Source organism: Pseudopodoces humilis, chromosome 8 (genome assembly GCF_049639895.1).
Source record: "Pseudopodoces humilis isolate 2021_Gansu_Grassland_sample_001 chromosome 8, ASM4963989v1, whole genome shotgun sequence".
NCBI lineage: Eukaryota > Metazoa > Chordata > Aves > Passeriformes > Paridae > Pseudopodoces > Pseudopodoces humilis.
This window is the reverse complement of record NC_142207.1, coordinates 173,233-199,544: the sequence shown is the minus strand read 5'-3', so window position 1 is coordinate 199,544 and position 26,312 is coordinate 173,233. Positions and strand designations below refer to the sequence as shown.

General features: G+C 40.9%; 2 protein-coding genes across 15 annotated transcripts in view; one reads left to right on the top strand and one right to left on the bottom strand.

Annotated features, from left to right (window-relative positions):
- Nucleotides 1–7,168, top strand: part of TANC1 (tetratricopeptide repeat, ankyrin repeat and coiled-coil containing 1) — a 64,976-nt gene extending 57,808 nt beyond the window's left edge. For all 9 annotated transcript variants that reach the window (XM_088059157.1, XM_088059155.1, XM_088059156.1 and 6 more), the window contains 7 exons: nt 158–281; nt 395–570; nt 1,599–1,731; nt 2,541–2,632; nt 3,058–3,204; nt 3,669–3,769; nt 4,632–7,168. In XM_088059157.1, the coding sequence (XP_087915283.1) occupies nt 158–281; nt 395–570; nt 1,599–1,731; nt 2,541–2,632; nt 3,058–3,204; nt 3,669–3,769; nt 4,632–5,994 (2,136 nt within the window). In that variant the 3' untranslated portion in view covers nt 5,995–7,168. The remainder of the gene's footprint in view (nt 1–157; nt 282–394; nt 571–1,598; nt 1,732–2,540; nt 2,633–3,057; nt 3,205–3,668; nt 3,770–4,631) is intronic.
- Nucleotides 7,169–7,525: 357 nt separating this feature from the next.
- Nucleotides 7,526–24,979, bottom strand: WDSUB1 (WD repeat, sterile alpha motif and U-box domain containing 1). 6 transcript variants are annotated; one of them, XM_088059158.1, is made up of 13 exons: nt 24,420–24,595; nt 24,203–24,280; nt 24,012–24,129; nt 21,932–22,346; nt 18,508–18,692; nt 15,625–15,717; nt 14,852–14,945; nt 14,531–14,564; nt 12,801–12,841; nt 12,609–12,715; nt 11,138–11,317; nt 9,071–9,205; nt 7,526–7,789 (listed from the first exon to the last, which is right to left on the bottom strand). In XM_088059158.1, the coding sequence occupies exons 4-13, from the start codon at nt 22,327–22,329 to the stop codon at nt 7,635–7,637; spliced, it is 1,422 nt and encodes a 473-aa protein (XP_087915284.1). In that variant the 5' UTR covers nt 22,330–22,346; nt 24,012–24,129; nt 24,203–24,280; nt 24,420–24,595; the 3' UTR covers nt 7,526–7,634. The 6 variants fall into 6 exon arrangements, with proteins under 6 accessions (XP_087915284.1, XP_087915285.1, XP_087915286.1 ...); XM_088059159.1 differs by lacking the exons at nt 24,203–24,280; nt 24,420–24,595 and adding an exon at nt 24,877–24,979; XM_088059160.1 differs by lacking the exons at nt 24,203–24,280; nt 24,420–24,595 and adding an exon at nt 24,731–24,812.
- Between the last annotated feature and the right edge of the window lie 1,333 nt (nt 24,980–26,312).

The window sequence follows — 26,312 nt, the reverse complement described above, 5'->3', positions numbered from 1 at the left end:
CCTTCTAAATCCCTTCAGGGATGTGGCAGATAGGAATTACACCCCTGCCGCTGTACCACGGCTGGACAGCACTTGCCGAGAAGAAATTCTCCTAATATCCAATCTAAACCCCCACTGGTGCAAGGAATGCATTTTAAATTGGTATTTTCTGTTTCAGATTGCTAAACTTCTAGTGGAGCATGGGGCTGATGTGAATTTAAATGATAAGCAAGGCCGGACACCACTGATGGTGGCTTCTTGTGAAGGACATCTGAGCACTGTGGAATTTCTCCTTTCTGAAGGTAGAAATTAAATAATGGATTACAGCTGCACCAGGGATTGCATCCAGATGAGTTAAGCAATTTTTCCATTTAAACAGAGAATCTTCCTAACAGAGTTCATTTTCATTTTACAGGTGCAACTGTTTCATCTCTGGACAAGGAAGGACTGACAGCTCTGAGCTGGGCATGTCTGAAAGGCCACAAGGAAGTGGTTCGGTATTTAGTAGAGAAAGGTGCAGCAACGGATCAGACAGACAAAAATGGACGAACACCCCTAGACTTGGCAGCTTTTTATGGGGATGCTGATATTGTAAGTATAACAAAACAGAAAATACAAGGAAAAGTTACAAAAATTTAGAATTTAGAAAAAATACTGCCTACCGAAATAGGAAATTTGGGGAGGTAGCCAAGATGGTTACACTGCTCTCGACTGCAGTGAAAGCATTGCTTGCTCAGGAGAGCATTTTCTAGATGAAGTAGAAGCACAGAATTACAAATTTCAAACCCACAGAGGTCCCTTCTCAGGGTCATGGTCAGTTGGTGCCTTTGTACAGGAATACCCCAAGAAGAGGTGTAAGAAGAAGAAGGGCACACTCAGGTCTACGTGCACTGTGGACAGATTCAAGAGATCAGCAAGGAACTAGACAGAACAGCACATGCAGCCTCTCACACTCACATCTGTGTTTCTCCAGATCGCATAGACAAGCTCTGGTTCAGGTGCTGCTGTGGCATGTAACTCACTGTAGCACATTGTCCCATCCAGCCTTTGCCTTTATCTGAATTAACTTGAAATTGTAAATAAGCTCTCAGGCTCCTTAGTGGCTTTGGTAGTTTTTAGACAACGTGTGTTTCTGCCCATGACACTGGGTACTGGAGACTGCTGGAGAATGAGGGGTGTCCAGGTTCCTTCCTGTTCCTGCATTTGCTGTAGGACATTGTCCTGGAGTGGTGCCAGCTCCCATTTCCCTGGCCAGACCAGTCCCATCAGTAGGTCTGTGCTCAGCCACTGGCCAGGCTGGGACAGGCACAGTGCCAGCGAAAAGGTCCTTGAGCAGGCCCATGGCCGTGGGTCGTGGGAACTATCCATGGGCACGACTGTTGGTGCCTCTTCCCTTGCAAGATCACTGCTGGTGGCACTTGGGTAAGTAATGGTTATGGGAAAGAACTGCTGCTCCCCTCCAGCCTGCCTGTGCTGTGGTGCCGTCAGTGGGTTTGAGATGGTTGTGCTGTACTCTGCAGCATATGCTCAGTGTGTTTCAAAGGTACCTTAAATATTTCATTGGTCTGCCTTTCCTACCAAAAGCCATGTTACAAAGCATGTCTCATTCCTTCTCCCAGGTGCAGTATTTGGTGGAGAAAGGAGCAATGATTGAGCACGTGGACCACAGTGGCATGAGGCCACTGGACAGAGCAATTGGCTGCCGCAATACCTCAGTCGTGGTCATGCTGCTGAGGAAGGGAGCTAAGCTAGGTCAGTGAAACTGCCCTCCGCCAGGACAAACAACTGGATTCTGCTCTGCCAGAATTAGTTATTTCCGTAAAGCAGATTAAATAAAACACCAGATTTTTGCAGGCTGGCTGGTTTGCAGCTGCCCACCCAAGAGAAACAATCTCCTTTAAAGGCAGACACACAAGACTCACTTTAGAAGTGAGGAAACATAAGGACTTTTATTCTGCTCCTTCGTAGATGTGTGCTGATGTTGAGATCTGGAGGAGTCACTGTATATGGTTACTCTGCCTTAATTGCCTTAAGACAAGCAAATGATGATGGTGCTATTACTGGTACATAACTCTGGCACTATTAATGATTCAGATTAAGAAGTTTTACTTCTAAATAACATTATTCTAATAAACTATAGAACTGTGTATTTTTGCAAAGGGTAGGCCAAAAAAATGTCGTTCATGTATTACCAGTAAGCAAGTACATGGTGCAGTTGTGTATGTGATAATTACTGAATATTTAGTCCCTTTGAATACTATTTCATATTATTTGGGTAGTAAGTGTCATCAAATACAGGTTCTTAGGCCTGAATTTAATTGTGACTTCTGTACATTCCTTCACAGGGTTGAAATGTATCAGACCATTTAATACCTGGTTGCTGTCCAGGTGGTGGCATAGATTTATTTTAAATGTGTACACCCTAATTATTATGATAATTGTAATACTAGTTCCATGTACGTGGAATATATACTGAAGTAGGACCAGGCTTTCTACTGTGGTAGACAGCAGAAACATGCTGTCTTCTCTTTTGTCAGAGACCCTTAAAATTTAACTTGCAGGAAATGCAGCATGGGCAATGGCCACCTCCAAACCTGATATTCTCCTGATTCTTCTGCAGAAACTGATGGAAGAAGGAAATATGCTGTATAAAGTAGGTAGATTTTTATTTTTTTCTGGCAGCAGAACATTGGACTTCTGCCTGAAGGTAGACTGAATGCCTTTATGCCTCCTTTTCAGCTATATAATCTGATATATTACTACTCTGTTCAAAACAAAATGAGAATCATACATGATTTTTTCTGGTAATAATAGTATGTATTAGTGTGAGTATTATCCTCACCAAATACTTTGAACATTTGAGTTCAGAAAGAAACACAAACTCTGGTTAACATGCAGGCTCTCGCCGTGCTTGTCTGACAGTGTAGTTCATATTGTGTATATTTATTAAAACATCAATCTCTGTGTTTTCTGCTTGAAGGGCATTTCTTGGTAGATGTCAAATATAAATGTTTTATTTATTGCAGCAGTATTACAGTATTAAAAATTTTAAAACCTCTTGTTCCCTAAAATTTGCAGAAAGGCAAGATGAGGGAAGCAGCACAGCGCTATCAGTATGCATTGAGGAAGTTCCCAAGGGAAGGGTTTGGTGAGGAAATGAAAGCCTTCACTGAGCTGAGAGTTACGTTATACCTGAACTTGTCACGATGTCGCCGCAAAACAAACGTAAGCTCGTGCTGTTGGTCTGCTGCCTCTCTGGCATTGGGAAGCTGAGACTTATACCCTACTGTGTTACTGGCATTGTATGTGGACATCTATCCGTGCTGTTTTAGAATCCTTTTTGCTATATCCTAATCTTGGGCTTCATCACGTCAATGAACAGGCAGCTTATAAGATGAGGGCATGTTGTCATGGGGGATCTATTACAGCTGGTCTTAAATCACACAGTTATTTTGGAATGATGAACTGCTGGATCGTTGTGGTACTTTTAAAATTAAGAGTGAAAGGAAAACACTGCTACCAGCCTTTGTTATCAAACAGTACATCCAGGTGCTATGGCTGTGCCTGTATGTGCTCTGAGCAAATACCTGCTCTTGCTGACTGGGGCAGGAGCCTCTGGAGCACGACCCGGAGCTGGCAGCTTGCTTTGACTGTCGCTGGGTAATGAGTGTGTTTGATTCCGTTACTAGGATTTTGGTATGGCTGAGGAGTTTGCTACCAAAGCCTTGGATCTGAAGCCTAAGTGCTATGAAGCCTATTATGCCAGAGCAAGAGCCAAGAGGAACAGCAGGTACTGTCTGATTCTGTGCATCTGTCTGCACAGATTTATTTTTTTTTAACTTGCCATTTTTAATGAATTGTTATTTTCTGCTAGTTATATTTCAAATTTGCAAAGAAAAAGATATTTTTTAGTGTTCTTTGCATTTGTACTATGTCTCTCTATCAGATAAAGCCAACCACATCCAAATAGCCATATTGAATACTCTGTAAATACTTATGAGGCAGTCCAGAAAATAACAAATTCATTTTAAGAGGGATCAAGTGTAACAGTGAATGGGTCTGCTGCTCCACATGTGGCCAGCAGTGTGCCACCCAATCCCAGCACTTCATTAGTTATTGCTGAGTTTATGATTTATTACTGGCTGCTTTGGTAGGACAGAATATGATGAATCATTAGTAGTTGAAGACAAAAACAAGGGGAGAGAGAAGGAACTACCTCTTCAGGTTGGAAGAGTTGCAAACTATAGTTTGTAGTATAGTATAGTATATAGCTGAAGTACAGGAAGAGGTGCCTTTTTGGATTCACTGTGTCTTTCCTAAACATATCAGTAAGTGGTCATAAAGCAGAGTTCAGCAGGTTCCCGACTTGAGGTAACTCTGTCTCAAAAGCTGTTCAAAGTGTCAGTTCCTGGTGTTCCCAGCAGAGAGTTCTCCCTGCCTCCATGGGCTGTCAAGATATTGGGTCTACACTTCCACCGTAGTTAAGAATTTCTTGAGGTGGAGAGCTTCCACTTCTAATTTGTCACTACCTGCAGCAGGAAGCAACAAATCAGGATATTTTGCTGCAAGGGTGGAGGTGGATTAGTAGTAGGCAACGCTGGGACTCAAGATTTTCCCCAATTTTCATTGTTTACTTACTTATTCCTAAACAGAAAGCTACTTGCTGCTCTTGCTGACCTACGGGAAGCCACTCAGCTGTGCCCCAGCAATCAGGAGATAAAACGTCTCCTGGCTCGGGTGGAAGAGGAATGCAAACAGTTCCAGAGAACACAGCAACAGAAACATCAGTCTCCACAGCTACTTGAACAAACCAACAACTCTGATAATGAGGAGGAGGGCATTGTACCAGGTGCGAATGATAATTCGAATCTTCAAGACAGGGAAGATGAACTGCCACACCCCAGTGAATCTGTTTCCCCTCCACAAAGGCTGCAGTGTCCCTCGACTGCTTCACTATTTAGCAGAACCCTTCAAGAAGGTGTTCAGAAAGCTCAGTTTGTGTCCCCTCAAAACAGAACAAGCAACAAGTACTTGAGAGAGCCAGGCTTGATCATGCAGCCAACAAAGCAGGCACAGATCGTAAAAACTAATCAGCATCTGAGCTCCAGCCAGCCTGGATCTAAACCAGGAAGCAGTCAGTGTAGCACCAAGACACAATCATCCTTGCAGCAGCTTCCCCACAGTCCCTTGCCCATCCGGCACTCTAAAAGTCAGTATGTGGATGAGACAAGCACATTGGCATCTGGAAGCATTTCCACAGATCCCACTGCTGAACTGCACAATGAGAAGTTTGTGCCCAGCCAGCGTTCATATCCACAGCATCATGAGACTCTCTCTTCTCGTTCTTTTGCTAGTAAATCTAAACCTGGTGACACATCAACAGCCTCTGCTCCAATGCATGTCAGTGACTCAAGGCAGCAAAGCCCTGTACCCAGTGGTGGCTCTTCTGGCTCTCCAGCCAGTAGTGTGATTTTTGCCAGCTCATCAAGCAGCTTCATTTCAGCCAGCAGTTTGTCAGGCAGTGTTAAGGGGCTGGGCCCAGATGTTCGACTCAAGGAGACCACTGTCAGTCAAGCTCAGGGTGCTGAGCACCGACCTCGCAATACTCCATTTATGGGAATCATGGACAAGACTGCAAGGTTTCAGCAGCAAAGCACACAATCTAGTCGCACTTGGCACTCTCAGGCAGCAGATTCGCTATCCACAAATGTTGCTTCTGCAGGCATTCAGCCTTCCAACTTGGAGCAGTTCTCAGTTAAACACTACTCATCTAAAGGATCCTCTACAGCTGCAGCCCCAGGAGATGGCAGCCAGAGCAGTGTGCAAGCAAAAGAACATGAGGAGCTCACGTGCCAAATCCCTCTCCACTGTACAGACAGCAGATCACCCAGCCAAGGTTCTCATTTATACCCCGATGCTGTAGGCAAACTGCCATCCCACAGCACTCAGGACGGCCACCTCAGTCACATCACCACGGCAAAACCAAAGCGATCGTTCATTGAATCAAATGTATAAATACTGTTCTGTCAATGGACAGGGTAGACCTGGCTCACACCATCGCTCTACAAAACACTGAGTGCCTGGGCATGGCTGGGTCCTAGGGAGCAGTCTTTAATGGGATACAACCACTTCCAACTGTTCCTACCATCACAGGGCAGTGACAGTAACTGGAATAACAAATTTGTGTAGAAAGACTCAATTAGATTGGCCTAGGAGCCCGAGCAGAGAAATCCTTTCCATTACATGTTACCATTAAATAAGCGTTTCCTTTCACGTAGGGTTTCAGTCTTGGCTTTGGGTTCTTTTGCATCTCACACATAGTACTCGTGCCTCTCAAATGCTTCTGTGCTGGTGTCTCACAGCAGCACTAAGGGAGAAAATCTGCTGCAGAATACTCAGATCTGTACATGCATGCATTTTTTAAATCAAATTATTTTAACACTTTTCTAGTGGGATCTAATTTGGGTTGCATGATGTACATTTAGGAAGCATAAATAATTTGTGTATGAGTAAACTTTAAGCAGCCATGCTTTGACATGTAAATAGAACTATTTTCAGTAACTAGAAGCAATTAAATAAAATGAGTGACATTTGCATGTGTATTGAGAGGCTTTGACCATATTGGTTATTGCACTGAAGAACACAATATTATGGCCTATTAACAATAATCGCACTTTATATAGGGTATCTAATCACCTTTGGGTGCTATCTTAAAGCAAAATGATCTGTTGTTTATTTGTAAAAAGGTACAAGTAAATGCTTAGTAAATGCTTTTATGGAAAACCCAAGAAAGGGATGGAGTGAACGCGAAAGTTTAAGGAAAAGCGTATGTGCAGTTGCATGATAGGATGAAGTTGAGAAATTGGTTTTTTGAGGAAATGAGAGGTTTTATTGGCAAGAACATTCTGAAAATGAACTGCTGCAGTGACATTCCTATGAGTGCAATTCGGTTGGAGTGCTCAGCTTTATACTCTTCTCATCATGCTTGATTACAGTGTTCTGTGTACATTGTAAACAGCTGTACCCAGCTCTGCACATCCTTTTGCAGCTTGCATCATTACACTTCAGCTTATTTATTGTTTACCGTTTCTTTGATATTTTGTACAAGTCCTATATTAGTCTTGTCCTGTAGTTCTATTTTTGCACAGCTACTGTATTCTTTCCATACAAAATAAAGATTATTAATATACCTGTGGGATGAGACACAGTCTCTGATGGTTACAGGAGAAACTCTCTCCCAGCTTTTCCAACCACATGTCCAGTACTGGGGAACAGAGAAAGACACATAAATTGTGCTTTGTTGGAGTAGAAAAAGAAATTTAGTTCCTATACTTTGCTATTTCTTGCCAAGTCAGTCATTCAGAAGGTAAGATGAAGACTCAAAACTCATAAACGTAGTAAAAAGTTCTAAGAAAAATTTATTTGAAAAACTGAGTTCCTGAGTTTGAGTACTTGATTCTTAAACAGAAATACCACAAAGTAGAACTACCAGGAACTTAAAGTTTTTCTGGGAGTTTCCATCAGTGAAGGTTGAACCAGCCACAGATTAGAAGAAAAACACAACTTCTTTTGATTGTTTCTGATACAGTGAATTCCTTCAGCTGCATAAAATTTCAATTAATTTTAACAAACAACTTCAAAATTAAGTGGTTTGACTATTTCTGCTGATTCTCCAGCCAGCGACTAATAGCCATTTTTAGTGTCCTGTTTGGTGTGAGCATAAGAGAGTGGAGAGGAAGATTCGTCATGGGACTAGATCGTCTATTGCTGATCCAGTTTTCCATGGCTTCCCTTTCATAGGAATAGCCATCTGCAAAGAAACCATCAACAAAAGCTCATATTACGGAGGCTCGGGCACTGTGGCACTGTGTAGATGTTAGCTGTTTAAATGTAAAAGGGAAGTGAGGAAATACATCCAAACAGGAAAACTGAGCTCTGGAATAAGTACACTGTATGTGAAATCTTTACTGTGGGTATAAACAGTTCCGGCTAGTTTTATGTATCTATCTCTGCCTGCAAAGCACCAAAATATATTATGCACAAGTTAAATAAGACTTTCTTTTCAATTTGAATGATCCATAATGTGAAGTAAAAGCTCATTACTATCAATTGCCTAACAAGCCGGCTAAAGCCTGCTGCTCTGCTGAACAGGGGGCTTGTCTGCCTGGCTGACCCAGCCCTGAGCTGCACAGAGCCCTCACCATCTGGCCAGGTTTAGTTTTTGGCTCTTAGAGTTGGTAGCTGAAGCAGTTGATCTTTACAGAACAGAAAGTAGGCCCCAGCTAAATGTCAGTCACCCAGGAATCTCTGTGGTGGAATACAAACCTGGGCCTTGTTCCCCTCCTCTAACATAGCTATACTCTTGTCTCCTTATTGAACAAAGCCACCATCATTCCAGCAGTTAGCAGATGTCTTCATATTTTGGCCATTTTAATTCTCAGAAGTCTTAATACCTCAGAACTGGATGAAGTTAGTCGCTGTTTAAAGAGCAACAGAAAAAATTATACTGATCTTCTGATGCTCTTATGCTCCTCTTTCCCTTCCCCCCAAGAACAGAACTACATAGTACTAGTTCTTCAAAAATGTAACTGTGACATCTTATGCTACTGGCATATCACAGTTTCAAAGGCTTGCTGCATCTAAAGGCATCTCATTCTGTACAAACTTTTAAGTAAGTGCCCTATAGATGGTGTGCTAAGCATAGTAATGAGCCTGTATTTTGGGGGGGGCAGGGGGGAGGGGGTGGGGGCTGGTTTGATTTCTTGGTTTGCTTTTTGCCCCACTGAATGCACAATTCCATTTTGCACTTACTGAGCAAACATTGTAATTAGGCTTGTAATTGTTTTTACAAAGGCACATAAAGGAAGGCACATTAAAAAAAGGAAGAAGCTGCTTGATACAGTATTTTTCTCCATATCAGAGCTCTAATTCAGCAAATTAAACATTTATCACAATTCTGGTTTGTTGTAACAGCTATTTAGATTAGTTTTTCTTTCAAAGCCTGATGATCAAGATAGGTGTGGGAACACAAAAATAGGCCTATCTTTACCCTCAAGTAATTAGTTTTAATCCATGTCATGCAAAGACATACCTGTGGCAATGACAGGATCGTTCATAAGCTCTCTTGTTATAGGACATAAGAACTCATCAGGAACAGAAACCGAGATCATTGTCATCCTCAGTTCTTCAATTTTCTGGAGAACTTTACTGCGCAGGCCTAGAGACTCTGAAAAATTATTTGTACATGAAGTGGAGAGCAGACAGGTAAGGCAGAGGTCAGGTCTTGCAATAGTCAGCAGCTGTGTTGCAGAAGACACAGCTCCATCTCACCACACCCCTAAACCAAAGCCCTGCAGCCAGCCTTGGCTCCCACTCTAGTCAGCTCTGCCACAGGCGCTCTCTCCTGCTGCGCTGTGCAACAGGAGCTTGGGGCAGTAATGAAAACAATCAGTAAAACCAGTGCAAGTGCAGCAGAGCCGTGGCAGAGCAGTGGCCTGGTGGCCACACACTGGACTCACACAGTCTCACTGCAGCCACACCCTGGCACGGGACACTGCAGGGCTGGCCCTTGGTGTGGGACAAAGTGCCAGTGGGAAGGTACAGCTGTGCTCGGCTGCTGCCAGCACCTCCAACAGACTGATTTCCCTTCACCTGGTCACACCTGGTCTGTTCCTCTACAGCACTGCTGTCTAGGGTTTGCAGAGGCACAGCTGAAAGGTGCCTGAGCCTGTGGTTTTTACAAGAACACTGATGTCATCCAAACTGCAAAGACTGAAAAACTCCTAGAGGTCAAGATCTTACATCACATTCTCAGAGCAAAGAAAACAGGTTATCAGGGAGAGAAAGGAGATGCTCATTCAAGTGTTTGTATGGTGGTAGACTCCTAAAATTTAGTTAAATGGGAATTTGAGTAACACAGAAAAAGTTGTTCATTTTAAGCAGATAGTATTTTCCTACTTTGTAAATGCTTGGGCTATGGCAGGTAGAGAGCCATTATTCAAGTCAGATATATGAGGCTGTAATTCCTATACCTTTGTTGATTTCTTTCCCCACAGAGAACTCTATAGCAGGTCATCGGTCACACTACATTCAGTTCTCACAGGACTTTCTACTCAGCATTATCTGATTAGACTCAGCTGGCAATTGCTGCAACAAAGTTTTAGGCTACTTCAGTGCTAAGGAAAATGTTAGCATAAACTGAGGAAGCCAAGTGTCTTTCATGAATGACAATTCCTGACAGATTCCCAGCATCTCTGTTATTTCTAGACTTCAACAAAGCCAGCTGTTACACAGAGATAATATGATCCAATATAGACCAATTCCACACACACAAAAAAAAGAAGGGAGCAGTCTTCCTACAAGAAACAGTATCCAACTGTACTTTTTAAAAGGCTTCTTACCTCATTCAGCCTTTTGTTATACTTGGCCTCACTTTGACAGACATATTCGCACCTAATGTACACATAAATCTTACCATCGAAATTAATAGAGAACTTGTATTTTGAAAGTTCCAGTGCAGTTCACTATCCTTAAACTTATTTCATAATGACCGCTGTGGAATCACTACTAATATGGCACTTCCTTGTGATTCCTTCTAAAATGTAATCACAGTTATGCAATAAAGCAACAGGACAGTGTATGAACCTGATGTATTAGAAAGTGTCTGAGCCAGGCAAGCTTTGCTTGATCCTTAACAGAAGTCATCATAAAATGCACACTTAAGAATTTCACTGTTTAAGGTTGGTGAAAATGTGCAGTTCTAAACGTGGTACTTCTGCAAACTGATAGGAAAAACTATAGACCACCCTATTTACCAAAGTGAGAAACATTAATTATAGAGAAAAGCTGAAATTCCTTTTCCACAGCTTAATAATAATACTACAAGATCGAACAAGGAAAATAGAAACAAAATCAGGTAAGACCATTTAACAGCATCATTAGTAGAAGTGCATTGTATGTCTCCAGGTATAAGCAAACACACAAAAAAGGAATACTGTGGACAGTGTAACATTAGGGGGTTTTTAACAGCCCTGGAAATGAACTAAAAAAGGCATTTCAGGGGAAAAAAAATCCATGCATGGAACTCCCAACTTGCTTTGATTCCAACATTTGAAAGTACTTTAGAGATTAAAAACTCCTTGGATTTCAATACTCTTACCAATTTTTAATTCATTAGCAAGACTTTCCTTAGTAAGATTCAGTAGTTCCTTGCCATCAATATTATTCATTTTGAAAAGTCCAACAAAGTCTGCTAAATCCTGTGTGCGGAGCCAGGCTGAAACATCATCCTCTGACCAGTCCTCAACAGCCACCTTTGATTCATTTTCTACAGTATCTCCTTTGGAAATAAAAAAAGAGTTAAAAAAACAAAACAAAACAAACAAACAAATTAAAAACAAACAACATCTTCCCCTCTCCCCCACAAAAAAAAACCTCACCACAACCCCCCAAAAGCAACCAACAATGAAATTTTCAGTTCAAATAAACAATGTCACTAACAGACCCTGTTTTTGTGTGTTCTCAGTACTATACATTCTTCCTCTAATAAAATAAATGCTTATTAGACATTCCTTTGGGAGGGAGGGCAGTAATTTGATTTTTCCTTTTATCTATTAATTTTCAAAGTTTAGAGGAATTTAATCTCTTGGATGCCTGCACTTCTGACACATTTGAACAAACAACCAGGAAAGTGTTAGCAGACACTGGAATAATCTTGCACCTCCTTAGAAGGGCACACCAAAATCCAAACTTACTGTTGTCCTTCAAACAAAGACATTATGTACCTTTGTTCCACAAATTTTAGGTGTTGGTGTTGTGGATGCTAAATGCAAGAAGCAAGCAGGGAGCACAGTGTCTGTAGAAAAGCAAGTCACATAACTTTCTCAGACTGGCCTGAGAATGTGGCCTGAGAAATCAAGAGGAATCAAAATAATCCTTAGAGATAGAAGACAGCCTTTGTGTTGTTGGTCACTTTCTTGTTTTCTTGCAAGAGAAGGTCTAAGGGGTGGTGTACACATGCTGATACGTAGTTTACTGACCAATAAGAGTTTTACCTTTCCGGACTTTCTTGTACTTGTCTACAGAAGAAAATCTGGGGTAATAAACCATGCTCTCCTGAACAACCCAGGAGAGAGTCTGTGTCATACTTTTGCCGTTCCCAATACAGTGTGACACTGGTGTAATTTGTACCATTAGTTATCCTATATTAATGGCATTAATGTCATTTGTACAATTAGTTTTTCACCTGTAATGACTGGTAAGGTGCATTTATAATTGGCAATTAGCATTATTTTCAACTCATCACAAATTATGGGTGTCCAAGAAGTTTTTCAGCACTCGGGCGATAATATTTATCTCTTAAATGCTGTCCAGAGAATATGCAATTGCAAATACAAAAAGAAACAGATACAGCAAATTAATGAAATTAAGATACGTTTAGTATATTTTTCTTTATAAAATATCAAAAAGAGAATACCTCTTCTTGGCATTAATCAGTCAGTCAATTAGAAGAAAAAAACATGCACACAGTCCTGATTTTACACATTAAGTGCAGGTAAGAATATGGGATTTTTGTATCTTTATGGTGTTTTGAATTTAAAGAACAGATTACAAATACTTCACACACTGACCTGCACAGGGTTGCTTAAGGTCAAGCTGCCATATGTGCACAGTTTTATCCATTGAGCCTGTGGCAAGTAAGGGACTGTGTGGTGCAAAAGCACAAGTTGTAACATATCTACAAATAAAAAAAAAAGTCTGAAAATTCGTGAGAAAAGGACTTTTTTTATTTATGGAATAGAATGATCATGCTGATTTCTTACCTTGTATGCTGAGACAAAGTATGAAGGATATTGCCAGTACTCTGTAAAAGAGTTTTTTGTGATTTTAAGTCTTAAAGAATAAGAAATTGTTTCTTCACTTGCATGCATCCTTTCAAAACAGAGAATACTGGTTCTTGAAAGGTGACAGAAGCTAACTTCAGAGAAATTACGCAACCTTGACAAAGCTGATCAGCAGCAGAGTCAGAAATGCAACTTGAATTTCCTGCTTGAAACCCTATTTGATTCCCTGGAGTACTGCTCTCCTGCACAATCAGCCAGCATGGAACATGCAGCGAGAACAGTTCCAGAAACACTGACTGAATTAAATCCATATTGGTGGTTGGTTGTGTAAATAAAGACATTTCTTCTACAAATCTGGTATTAGAAGTTACCGAAAAGGGTCATTGTGGGGGTCAAACCACAATCCTTCAACTGGACCAATAATTAACCATACCTTTTTGGCCTACTCTCTATTTGGCCACTAAACACTACTAAAAAACTAAATTCCTGAATTTTGGCAGTTTTAACTTGTTATTGAAAGATTTTCCCTCCTATGAAAAATAGCATTTCTTTGACAGGTACAGACAGGTTGGCAAGATGATTAGCAAACTTATTCTGAATCCTTAATTGATCAGTCAGCACTCCAGTATTTTGAGCTGTCCAACATGATCAAAGTGCCCTAATATAGGTTGAAATCTCTCTCCCTTCCACAGAGGTTTATTGTCCCCACTTTTCCCCACAGAATCACAGGACAGTTGGGGATCTCTGGAGATGATATAGTCCAACCCCTTCTGCTAAAGCAGCATCACCTAGAGCAGGTGTCCAGGCAGGTTTTAAGTATCTCCAAAGGAGGATTTCACAGCTAGAAAACTCATTGTCCCATTTGATACAGATCTAAGGCCACAAAAGCTGATGAACAATATTAAGAAATACTTAGGCTGTGGTTTCCTTCATCTTTCAATTTTCTGAGGCTCCCAAACTCTAGAGGACATCTTACATACCTGCTTAAACTTCAAACTACTAAAATAAATAGGGCAAAAATTGTGCAGGTTTTGGTGAAAAACTTTAATGCTAATTAAAAAAAAAAATTGTATCAATACAATAGGTATGTGCAGGGCAAGCTGAAGAAGTTTAAAATTTGTTCATCCTTCATTTTCCGCAAAATTATTAATACTATACAGTACTAAAGGTATATATAACACGGGTGAATCACAAAGGTATTACAGAAAATGCTTTAACAATATGTTTTAATGACATTGTACTTAGCATAAAATTTTTCTTGAGTTTTTTATTGTGTTTCCATTTTATATGCACTTTACATATAGCTAACTACAGAATTTCTGTGATCACCATTCCTGATTTTATGTCAAAAGGTACAGTCCTCCTTGCTTTGGAAGCCAAGCTAAGGTTAGGATAACAAAATATTCTTCCACTACAATATGAATCTTGTAATACTCCTAAGTATGGAATTAATCGAGTAACACCCTACTGCAGAGAAATCAACTGACAAATCCTCACAATGTAAATAAAAAGTGAGAAAGACGATCAACTCTCAGGAGATATTTTTTCCTTAGATTCCTTCCCCTCCTACCCTCAAATGCACAGTAAATATTTTGGCTTGGTATCATTTGTATTCTTTAGTATTTTTTCATTACTAAGACACTGCAGAAACAGTGCTCCTATTTAAAGAGAACACCCCAACAAATGGTCTTGTATTATGCTATACTTACAGTTTCATAGATTATGACACACTTGTCCACAGACCTTAAAAAAACACATTGACATTAAAGTGATGCAGAGAAAGAAAAGGAAACCATTTCAACCTTAAGTTCATTTCATAACCTTTTCCAAAACCTGAGATTTCAAACTCAATCACCTACAAGACACAGACCAATTGTAAAGACACTTCAACAGCTCTAGAGGTCATAGAACTATAAGAACTATTACTTGATAATAAGTATTTAGAAATCTTCAACTCTTTTCAACTTTCTGTTTTATAATATTGAAGCGTGAACCTGGACAGCTGGACATTTCAACAAGGTGCTGCTTACCCCGAGACTATCAGCTGTCCATCACAAGAAAATGCACAGGCCAGAACTGGGGCAGAGTGCCCATTCAGTGTGCATTTATATTTTAACTGAACACCTAAAAACACAAGAAGTAAATTATTACATTTGGCCATATTTGACAAGCTATAACATAAGCTATTTTAAGAAGCCCAAAGCTCCACCAAAGATGTGACTCTGTGACATATTGTTTACAAAAAAGGGAATAAAAAGATCACAGAGACAACTTCCCCTTTTAATATCTCCAACTTTCTCACTTTGTAGTCTTAGCATGTCTCACAAGGTATTAGATAATTAAATGTGTATCTGGACATACAATATTTTTATATGAAAGAGATGACAAAAAAGTACCCACTGAAGATATTTTTGGCAATTTACCTAGTCTCTACATTTAGTTTCTGCAGAAGCAAGTATTCTTTTCTCCAGCCCTTATTCAAGGCCCAACATGGAAACAAACCTTTCCCTGGCCAGGCAGATTAAGAGGTTTCAACCTATCCACCTTGAAAGGCCACAGTAGAATTTTTTTTAAAACTTTACTTTCAACACTTGTTCATAAATAGATTGCTAAATAAAATCTACATGGTGTGGCATCACAAAGTGCTGAATGCCTTAGCTGTTCTCCAGCTAATAGTTAAAAGAAAACTTTCAACTTTTGGTTAGTTTGGCTGTGAATCCAGTAGTATAAATTTGATTTTTGATTTAAGTTGGCACTGAAGACCTAGGATATCGGTGTATTCAAAAAACATTTCTATACAAACCTAAGAAATCTGCAAACAAAATGAGCCAGAGTTTGATCTGATTATCTTGTCCACAGGAAGCCATCTGGAAGTATTTGACTCCATTTTCACTATCTGACAAAATAAAAATATATAAATGGGAATCAGAAACATTAAAAATACCAGCAGATCAGTAAACTACATTAACATAAAAATCATTGCAGAAGTTCTGAAACAGTTTGGATGTAAGAAATGGGTATTCTTTCCTGAATAAGTAGATAAAGACCAGAGCTGTGCTCATGTTTTAAGTTTTCTTGATGAGAAATGTTTGATTGCTTTGATTATACTGCTAGAGTATTTGAATATAAATGATATGGTTATATCAGTTTTTTGAGTAATTCTCAGAATTAACCACATACACTTGTACAAAATTAGAGTATCTGACAGGGAATTTTCATACTGTTACACATTTAATTCCTTAATTTTATAAACTGCCATTACATGATTGCAGTCCAACCAAACACTCAGTAAATACTGCATTAAGAGTGAAATACAACAATAATCGTCTTACAGCTTTCCCTTCTTGATTCAGTGGCTATGAACATTTCTGAATTACCATGTTCCACAAGTGGGCTGTTAGATGCATAAGAAAGTGGTTGGAGAGTTGCAACCTGAGAGTCCCAATGGACCAGTGGTGTCAGGTTCTGTACAATACAGGGTTCTGTATTTGGAACAGTGTTATTTAAATTAAGAAAAATTTAATAGGGAGCAAGAAGGGAGCAAGCACACCCTCAGCAAATCTGCAGATGACACCAAGCTGAGTGGTGCAGGTGACACCAGAAGGACAAGGATCTGGGACAACCCCAGAGGGACCTGGACAAACTCAAGCACTGGCCCATGGGAACCTCAAGTGCTGATGCAGCAACTAGACTGGGGCAACCCCTGGTAACAATCCAGGCTGGGGGGTGAACAGGTGGAGAGCAGCCCTGAGAAGAAGGACTTGGGGATGCTGGTGGGTAAGAGGCTGTGAACACCACCCATTGCCAGGATCAGTTCCAGCTTCACCTTGGCCATCTTCATCCCCTCCCTACACAATCATAATTCATCTCTATACTTTTTCCAGGTTACATGTTTTTGTTCCCACTGCCTGTGCATTTACTTCTTGCTTTTTAGTTTGACCAGCCATTCCTGACCCAGCCATGTCAGTCTCTTGCCCTCCTTGCCCAGTTTCTGGCTCCTGGGGACCACTGACTCTTGCACTCAGTAGAAGACTTCCCCAAAAATCTGCTAACTCTCTTCCGTTCCCCTGTCCCTGAGGGCAGTCACCCACTGAAGAGCTGGAAGACTGTCTTCCTAAAGCTCAGAAGCCTGCCTCTATTCCTTACCTGACCTATATTCCTTAAGATGGCAAACTCCACCACAACCGCTCTAGATCCCATGAGCTCCTAGGCAGCTGTGACTGAATCCGCTTCAAAAGCAGAAGAACCACCTGTCACAACCTAAAGCACAAAGAACCTATCTGACACTATGGATCAAAACTTGCTCTGAATAAAGCAGGTAAAAAGAACCTCAGTTTAAAACTATCTCTATTTGTATTGGATAAGCACTACTTGTATGCATCTCATAATGTGTTAAATCTGCCCAAAATTCCAGAAGGTTCAAGCACTGATGACGAAACAGCAACACACAAAAGGAAACGTGTTGACTTTCAGTAATATATGGATTAAAAAAATCAAGAATGATCATAAATCTGCCAGAACAAATCTACAGTGTAGGAAATACCTGCTTTGTTGCCTGTTTCACCTTATCTTGGCAGAAGGCTGTAATTTTTAAACCAAGAGAATAATCTCAATATGAAATGGAGTGGTGGAAATTACACACTGATCTGTTCCAGCTGCAATGTATTTTTTGCCCTCAGATGCAACTCTTAGTTCACGATGGAGTTTTTTGTGTATTATTTTCACCACAAAAGATCCTACACCTTTCAGTGGACACACATTTGTTTGATTTGATATTGTCAATCACTAATCCTCTGTTCTGAAGTGTATGTTCACATCATTCTTCCTCAGCTTCCTCCTGCTCCTTTCTTGCCTTCTTCCCCACTGCTTCTCTCCTGTTTTATTCCTGCTCTGCACCACCTCTTAGATAGGGTTGTACTTATTGCCAGGTTCAGCACTTGAAGATGCAAGTGGCTGCTCAGTTATAACTTTTGGGGCCTTTGAAATGGCAGCTTGTGTATTCTGAATACAAAAACCTAAATGTGTTGATGAAGATCACTTTGTCTCAGCAGTAGATCTGGAAAGGACGAAAATATACATACAAGGTGGTTAAGTCAAGTTGCTGCGTTACTTCCTAAAGCTTACAATGAGGCTTCTTCCCAATTTCCTAACCTCCATTGGAAGCAAATGACTTTGTGGGCAAATGCTAAAACAGCTCTAAGATTTCGGAACATCTTAGTGGAACACAGGAAATTCTAGGTTCATTACTCCCCCAAATTCCTCTAAATGACAGAGTCAGGTGCAGGAGAATAGCCTATCTGTTCATATTCCACAGTCCAAGCATTTAGCTTACTAGGTTTACAGCTCTCTGCATTGTTTTAATCCAGTCCTGCTCCTTGAGAACCAAAGTATGAAAGAGTCAAGTGGGAATGGTAATCAAGTACTGCATCTTCCAATGCCATTGTCTGCCACTGGGTAATTAGCTACTTAAAGTTATCGCTTTGTTTGTTGACCTATTACATTCCTTGCCACCAGCCTGACCACAACCTTTACTTAAGAATACTCAGAATTTTCTAAAACATCAGCTCTTCACAAGGTCATTTGTATCTTGAGCACCAATGGCAAAAAGAATATGAAATAAAGAGCTAGGGAGAAAAAAAAAATTATTTTTTTAAGTGTTCCTCCCCTAATGAGTTGAATAACTAACCAGATACTGGATGTGAAGAAATATCACAGCAGGTAACGCCAAGATCATGTGCTTTTTCATTATACAGGCATCTCATTTTATCATCCCAAATGGTTAAATCACCACTTGATGATCCAGTGACAAAGAAATTTCCATTGGGAGAAAATGCACAAGCCATCAAAGAACCACCTTTAACTTTTCCAGATCTGAAAAGCAAGAGTACAAAAGGATTTTTTAGAGTAGGTAAAGTTCTACAAAGTGATCTCTTAAATGCAGTCTGATGCAATACGCCAAGCTCTTCTAAGGTTTGCACTTTGGAACTAACTAACAGAGGAAAGAGAAACTCAAATCACCTATGAAGAGAGACCAAATAAGTTCTGCAGCAGGGACCAGACTTGCTCTTTGACAGCTGGAGGAAAAACATGAGATGGCAGCCCAAGGCAATAATTGTAACTGAGTGATAAAATAATTTTCAAACTAAAGACAATTTGCAAGGATTTAACACTTAAAAGACATAATGCACTGCTAAAATTCCATGGCAGGATACATTTTAAAAGTCAAAGATAAATACACAATTATCATTAACACAGATTTACATGTACACAAACAAGGGGAAAAAAGACTGACAATTCTTCTGGTTTTAGAGACAAAGAGAACACCTACCAGCCCATATGATAAGCTGTAGTTGAGTAGAATACTTTGTGGTCTATGATGTGGGATTAATTTTGAACCACTTGTACACCAGAAAAAGCAATGTGGAAAAGAAATTCTGTATTTTAACTAAATCAGCCAAAGCACTTTGTAGAACTGATCTTCAAAGAAAATTTCTAGCAGGAATGGAAGTGTGGTCAACCGTCAGGAAGGAAGTGGGGTCAACCTGACATCCTTTACATTATCTGATAACCTAATCAAAAGAGTCTCATTCCTTTTAATGGACACCAAATCCAGCCAAGCATGCATAGCTGAGTCTTTAAGTGCAAGGAGAAAATCACAGCCATGAGAAACAGTCACATGGCAAGAATTGTCAGTCCTATTTACTCTATTGTGCTTTATAGAACAGCTGCTAATTCTCTTTTATTGACAGAAATTTTATTTACTGCCAGAGGTGTAAAACTTATTGTCACAGAAGACAAGTCAATAAATTTTCCTCAGTGTCACACTAATCAGACCCATGACCTTCTAAAAAGCATTGTCTCCCTTAATTATTTTATTAAGAACACTGTCAAATCCACTATAGTGCTTCCCATTTTTATATGTACAATCCTTTATCTTTACTGCCACTTTTACAAATTTCGTTCTTTCATACAAAAAGTTGCAGATTTTGCTCTGAAAGCAACAGTAAAATAAATAGCATTGTGCAGGCATTTAAAACTTGCAGACCAAATACCAGTTTTGTAACTTAACTACTGGACAGGAAATAGAGACCACTAAGAAATACACGTAAGTCAACTTGCTTTTTTGTTCACATCCACCATAGAAATCATTTAAATAGCCATCTTACTTCATAATTTAAACCGTCATTTACAACAGCTGAGTAGATAAGGAGCAAATATTATGTAATTTTATTATAATTACCATTATTTTATTATAATTACCCATATATTTAGTCAAGTGAGAAAACAGTGTGGTAAAACGTTTTGTCATTTTCAGCATCAACACAATCACCTGTTTCAAGAGAAACAAAGGACCACAGATGGACATTAGATGGTCAGCTAACTTCCTCTGACATAATTTCCAAGTACCTTGATGATTTCTGTGTGATACTAATTTCAACTTTTTAAAAACAGGACATGTGCTTTTTTCTATCTGCAATTACAAAAATTACAAAAAAATTACAAAAAATGACAATAAAAAAATTGATCAGCTGAAAATACATACACACATACACATCCCAAAACAGATATAAAGTTAACTTGACTACTGCTGGCCTGTTAAGACTCTGAAATTAACTTTTAATAGTTGAAGGGGACAGGATGGGAATGTTCAAGTTTTTCCTTATTTCTCTACAATGAAAATACCAAAGCAGAATAATTTCTGCTTAGTAATAATATATTTTCTAAGTAGTCATTATACAGCCACCATTCAACTAGAAGAAAATTAGGATGTACGTCTAATACATGAATCACTGCATGTATTAAGAGCATACAATTTTAAAAAATGATGTTTTTATACTTCTAGGTTTTTCTCTTCAGCAACAAACATTCTGAATAACAAAATATAATCTCTTCACTAGTTATGTCTCAAAACACATAAACCCTCAGATTTCAAAGTACTAATGACATTTTTCCCAATTTTTCTTAAAGATAAAACTAGGAAAGAATAGGTTATCAGTACCCCTTTATTGTCAAGTAAAACAAAACCGCCATTTCAATGTTTCTTTATGTATTACAAAACACATGGTGACAGAAATCTGTAAGAATTCTGTTTATGGACAAATTTCCAGATTTACACAATTTCAAGTAACTATGATTATTAATCAATCATTTTGAAAAACTGTAGAGTTCCCACATAAATCACTGCTGTGGAAAGCAAAGAGGCCACAAAAGAAGGGACATGCCTGACAGGAGACTACCAAGATCAAACAGTTCTGTCTTTCAGAAGCAGCTGCTCCCTCAATCCTGAGTGAAACATCAGTTTGCTCAAATTCTTAACTACTCTTCTAACTTTAGAGAGTTATTTCGTTGTGCAATAGGGCCCTAAAATCTAAATAATGTCTTGCCCAAGTACAGATTCCAACAACTGGCCTCAAGAACTCACTGGAAGTCAGAGATATAGAGGAGAACTCTGAAGATAGCTCTAAGGTTCATGCCTTTAACTGTGCAACACCAATAAATATGCTCATCTCCTTTGTTTCAAATGTTTCTTGGAAAACTGTGAAATGTTGACTGTCATGCTCAATTTACTTAGCACAAATACTTCTTTCTGTCACTTTATGTCTCAAAATGTACAGTTTCAGGACAAGTCCATAGTTTCCAAACTCTGATTGCTGGATTACCAGCAAGCTTCTAAGACCTTCCTGGACTCCGAACTCCTGGTAATTAAACATTTAATTTATACTATGTGTAATGCAATATAAAAGCACACAGTACAGTCAGGCTCCACTGAATGTGTATTATGTATCACAGTTTGCTGACCCACTGTTTAGAAACCAGATGCATACAGCCTGCAATGCATCCTGATCTCATGTTAAATCAGTGAAGTTTAAAAAAATCAAGATTTAGATTTAAATTTTGTTAAAATTTAAAGCTTCTTGAGTTCACGTTGTTTAACTTAAAAAACCAAAAAGCTACTCAGCACTTCTCTTTTGGTCATCTAAATCCTATCCCAGCTTCTTTCTGATACCATCAGAGGTGTAAGTCTGCATATCTTGCATACAGTAGAGAATACTACTTGAACTATTTTCACTTCGAAACAAAGTATTTGTCAAAACATATTTGGCACTCACCGGTACAGTTTCAAGGACTGCACGTTCCAAAGAACCACGCTGCCGTCGGCTGCCCCTGCCAACAGATAGGTGGCCTCAGGAGAGAAGCGGCAGACCCTGACGGGGCTGGCCCCGGGCTGCTGCAGCACGGCCAGCCTGCGGCCATCGCGGCTGTCCCAGAGCGCGGCGGTGCCGTCCGTGGAGCACGAGGCCAGCACGCGTCCCGAGGGCGAGAAGCAGCAGCAGTGCACAGCGTACGCGTGCCCTTCCAAAGGCGAGTACGGGAGCTCCGTGAAGTCGCTCAAAGAATAAACACGAATTGTTTTGTCCAAGGAACAAGTAGCCAAGCACGACGTTGAGAAGGCGCAGTAGTTGACATCATCACTATGATCTGCTAAAGTGTGAATTAATGTCGCCATTCAAAAAAAATTAAAATCTGAAAAAGAGTTTAACAGTTAGACTTAATTTTCCTGTTTCATAAATGAAACGTACTACCTTAGCAAGACAAATTCTGAAGGAAAAAAAAAAAGAAATAAAAACTCATTTGCAAAGGCAAGTTTTTCACCTAGCATTGTTTAAGCACAGAATCTTAAAATCACAGACTAGTTTAGGTTGGAAGGGACCTTAAAGCCCATTCAGTTCCACCCCTTGCCATGGTAGTTAGGGGCAGGATAGGTAGGTAGGATAGTGGAAGGTGGCACCTTCCCCTAGCCCAGGTTGCCCCAAGCCTCGTCCAGGCTGGCCTTGAATGCTTCCAGGGATCCAGGGGCCACAATTTCTCTGGGCACCTTGTGCCGGGGCTTTACCATCCTCACAGCCAAGAATTTCTTCCTAATCTCTAATCTAAACCTCCTCTCAGTTTAAATCCATCCCCCTTTCTATCACTGCATGCTCTTGTAAAAAGACCCTCTCCAGCCTTTTTGTAGTGTGGTTAGAGCACTTGCCAGTGAAGACTGAGACAAAAAAGTCGAGTACCTCAGCCTTCTCCATGTCTTGGATAACCAGGTCTTCTGTTTCCCTCCAGAGAGGGCCCACATTTTTCCTGATCTTACTTTTATCACCAGCACACCTATAGAAGATTTTCTTGTTGCCCCGACATCCCCGTCTAGATTTAATTCCATCAGGACTTCAGCTTTCCCAGCCTAATCCCTGAGTGCTCAAACGATCTCTCTGTAGTCCTCCCAGGCTACCTGTTCTTGCTTGCATCCTCTTCAGTTTTGTTTGAATTTGTCCAAGAGCTCCCTTCTGCTTACTTTCAGAGATAGAAACAGTAGTGATGGAAATACATCAGCTCAATACCACATAATTGTGCTGCCAATCCAAGGTTTGACCAGAGTGACTAAAACATTTAAGTCAAAATGTGAAAATTAATTGGGTGACCACAATTGGAACCTCTCCAGAAATTGCATTTGCTGCTACACAGAACAACCAAAAGACAATGTGAACTTCACACGCATTTTCCCAGGACTTAAAACTGCTGGAACCAGTTTAAATTGTATCAGACAAGTAATTTACACTGCTGAGATCAGGGAAATCCCTGAAGAGATACATTCCAACCAGTTACTCCCTATGCTGCAGATCACAGACAGCTTTCCTGAGAATAAGGAAGCAGGGAGCCAAAATGAAGTGCCTACAGCTCTTATAAGCTGTTTATAATTTTAAAAAAACCACCGTAATACTATTTATATTGAGTTAACTTAAATAATAATTTGCTGGTTAAGATAAGTGCTTCACTCTGAATAATAATTTCAGTGCTGAGGCATCTATGAACTAAACCATGTATACTCACACTTTTTTTTTTTTACATAGAAACATACACACACACATTTGCTTGTATGTGTGTGGACATGCAAGAATGTATAAATGTATGCACACATGCAGAGATATGTACGTATACGCACAGGTACAAAGGTGCATATGTAAGGGCAAAACACTTGTTCTCTTCAGACAGTGTATGGCACACCAATTTAGCTACAGCTCATTGAATACTACCTGTTTTAGCTTTGGGATACTCAGTTTTACTACTATTCTCTTTAAAACCATTAAACAGATGAAGTAGTATCAATATAATATCTTGGCTGCAGAAAGAAAAGAAACATACTTTAACTGCCAGAAACCGAAGAGTCAGGCAAAGCTTGACATGTGGAAAGATGAGCTGAAAAAAACACCTTGATCTCACTGTGAGGAGACTTTCAGCAGCTCATTGCAGGAAAGCAGACCTAAGAACAAGAAGTTTCAGTGTCAATAAATCGACTGAGGGAGCGAGGAGCAGCAGGATCATTCATCACCCACCAGAGAGATATTCAGCGCCACAGCATCATCTCCTCTGGGAAATTCGCATTTTTCCACATAATCCAAAAACAGCAGCACCTGCCCACAGAAAGAGCTACAGCAATTCTCGACGCGGCTGGCAGCCACTTCCCTACTGCTCTTTGCCGCAGCCTAGCCCCACCCAACCCATCGCGCCGGCAGCGCGGCCGGGACGCACTCGGAAGGTCGGCGGAATCACCTAGAGCTCCAGTGGCAGGTGTCGGGCAAACAACACGCTGCCTCGGCTGCGCGGGGGCCCCGCGGCCACCAGGCCCGGCTGCCCGGCCGTGAGGGGATCCCGGCCGTGAGGGGATCCCGCCCGCACTTCCCGCGCTACGACCGTGACGCCTCCGGCCTCGACCTCCCGCGCACGGCCCAGGGAGCTGCGCACGCACGGTGCCCCCCCGGCCTCCCGGCATTGGCGCGGCCCGGGCAGACCCGCCCCGCTGCGGGCCGCGCCACTGTGCGCCAGCCGCGGGGGGAAGCCGGCGCTGCGCTTCCCGCTCTCACCGCCGCCATCTGTACCGGCCCTGAGGCAGCGCGGGCGCGGACCGTGCGACCTTCAGCCCTCCATGCCGGCCCGGAGCCGCACAACATCCGCCGGCGCTATGGCTGCCTTGGCACGAACCCTGCGTGGGTGCGGGCGGTGCCAGCACCTGCGGGATGTCAGCGGGGCCGGATGCTCCCGGCCACTGCCGCGCCCTCAGATCCGCCAAGTGCCGGGCGCCAGCCGTGTCCGAGCGGGCAGCGCGGCCACGCTCCGCCGCTGAGATCGACACGGTGACCGCCTCGCCCCGGCCTCCGCCCGCCACAGGCGGGGCCCTCGAGCAGCGCTAAGGGGAGTTCCAACAAAGAGTGCTCCCCCAGGCCCAGCAGCTGTCAGGTAATTTAAAGCATCACCCTCTCCCCCTCACTCAGCAACTCATGCATAATAAATGGTTAAGCCGACACCTACACGTTTTGAGAAAGACAGTTACTTTCTCGGAGTCACTATGTCCGGGCAGCATTCCCTAAATGATCGGCCTTCCATGTTTAGTCTGTACCATCTCATACTGTTTTACAGCACATTGTTTGACTGCACACTCTGTGAAAGCCTGGCCTTTCATTGCTCTGAATTGTGACAGCCACTACTAAAAAAAATAAGGCTTTAGACCTCCTTTTAAAGATACGTATTTTGATTTTCAGCTGCTTTTTTATCATCCCATTTTTTTCAAAGAGATGATGAGACAAAAGAGAACCCACACTCAACCCAAAACACTCTTCTCATTGAGGACTATTACGGTACTTATTAAATTTGAAAGTTTCAGAATAAATTCTCTAAACTAAAACTGGCACACTTTGTTCAGAAAGGGTGAGAGCACACTGGAAAATTTTTCCTCTTAAAACATACAAACATCAACAGGAGAGAAAATTAGCCAAGGGGAAACGTTACGAACATTTTTCTAGTGGTTAAATCCCTGCTCTTTTCTATGGATATGAAGGCATATGTGTGACTCAAGCTTGCCATTTAAACATATTATCTCCTGTAAATTTAATTTTACTGCAAGACTAATGAAGACAATGACTGTTAGCAAGGAAAGCAATACACTGCCCATGTCAAGTTAGACAGTGGTGATGCTTGTCTCACTGTCATCATTACAGCAGCTGTTGCCACCTTCCCAGCAGTTCAGCTGAACTGGGATACAAGCTGAAAAAAAATGCAACTTGTATCATAAATATTGTATGTAGTGTAGGTGATAACCTGACATTTCAGGAAACTAACAGTTCTAGTACTGCAGACAAAGCATTAACCAGTACAGAATCTGACCCAAAAAATCACTGAAGAACTAGATTTCTCAATTATCTAAGAATATTTGGAACACCTTCTTACAAGCTTACCATCATAAAATCAAAATGGTGATTAATCTTCACATCTTTGGTACGTGTCAGCAAACCTCTTAAGTCTTCAGAATGGGCATAGAAAGGAAAGGCGTGGAGCAGTCTGTGTGGAAGTTCATGTCAGCGTGCAAGACTGTCCGACACCCAAATGTGATTTTTTTATTCAAAAAAAAATAATCAAGATTCTTCTAACAGAACTTTGGGATAATGGAAA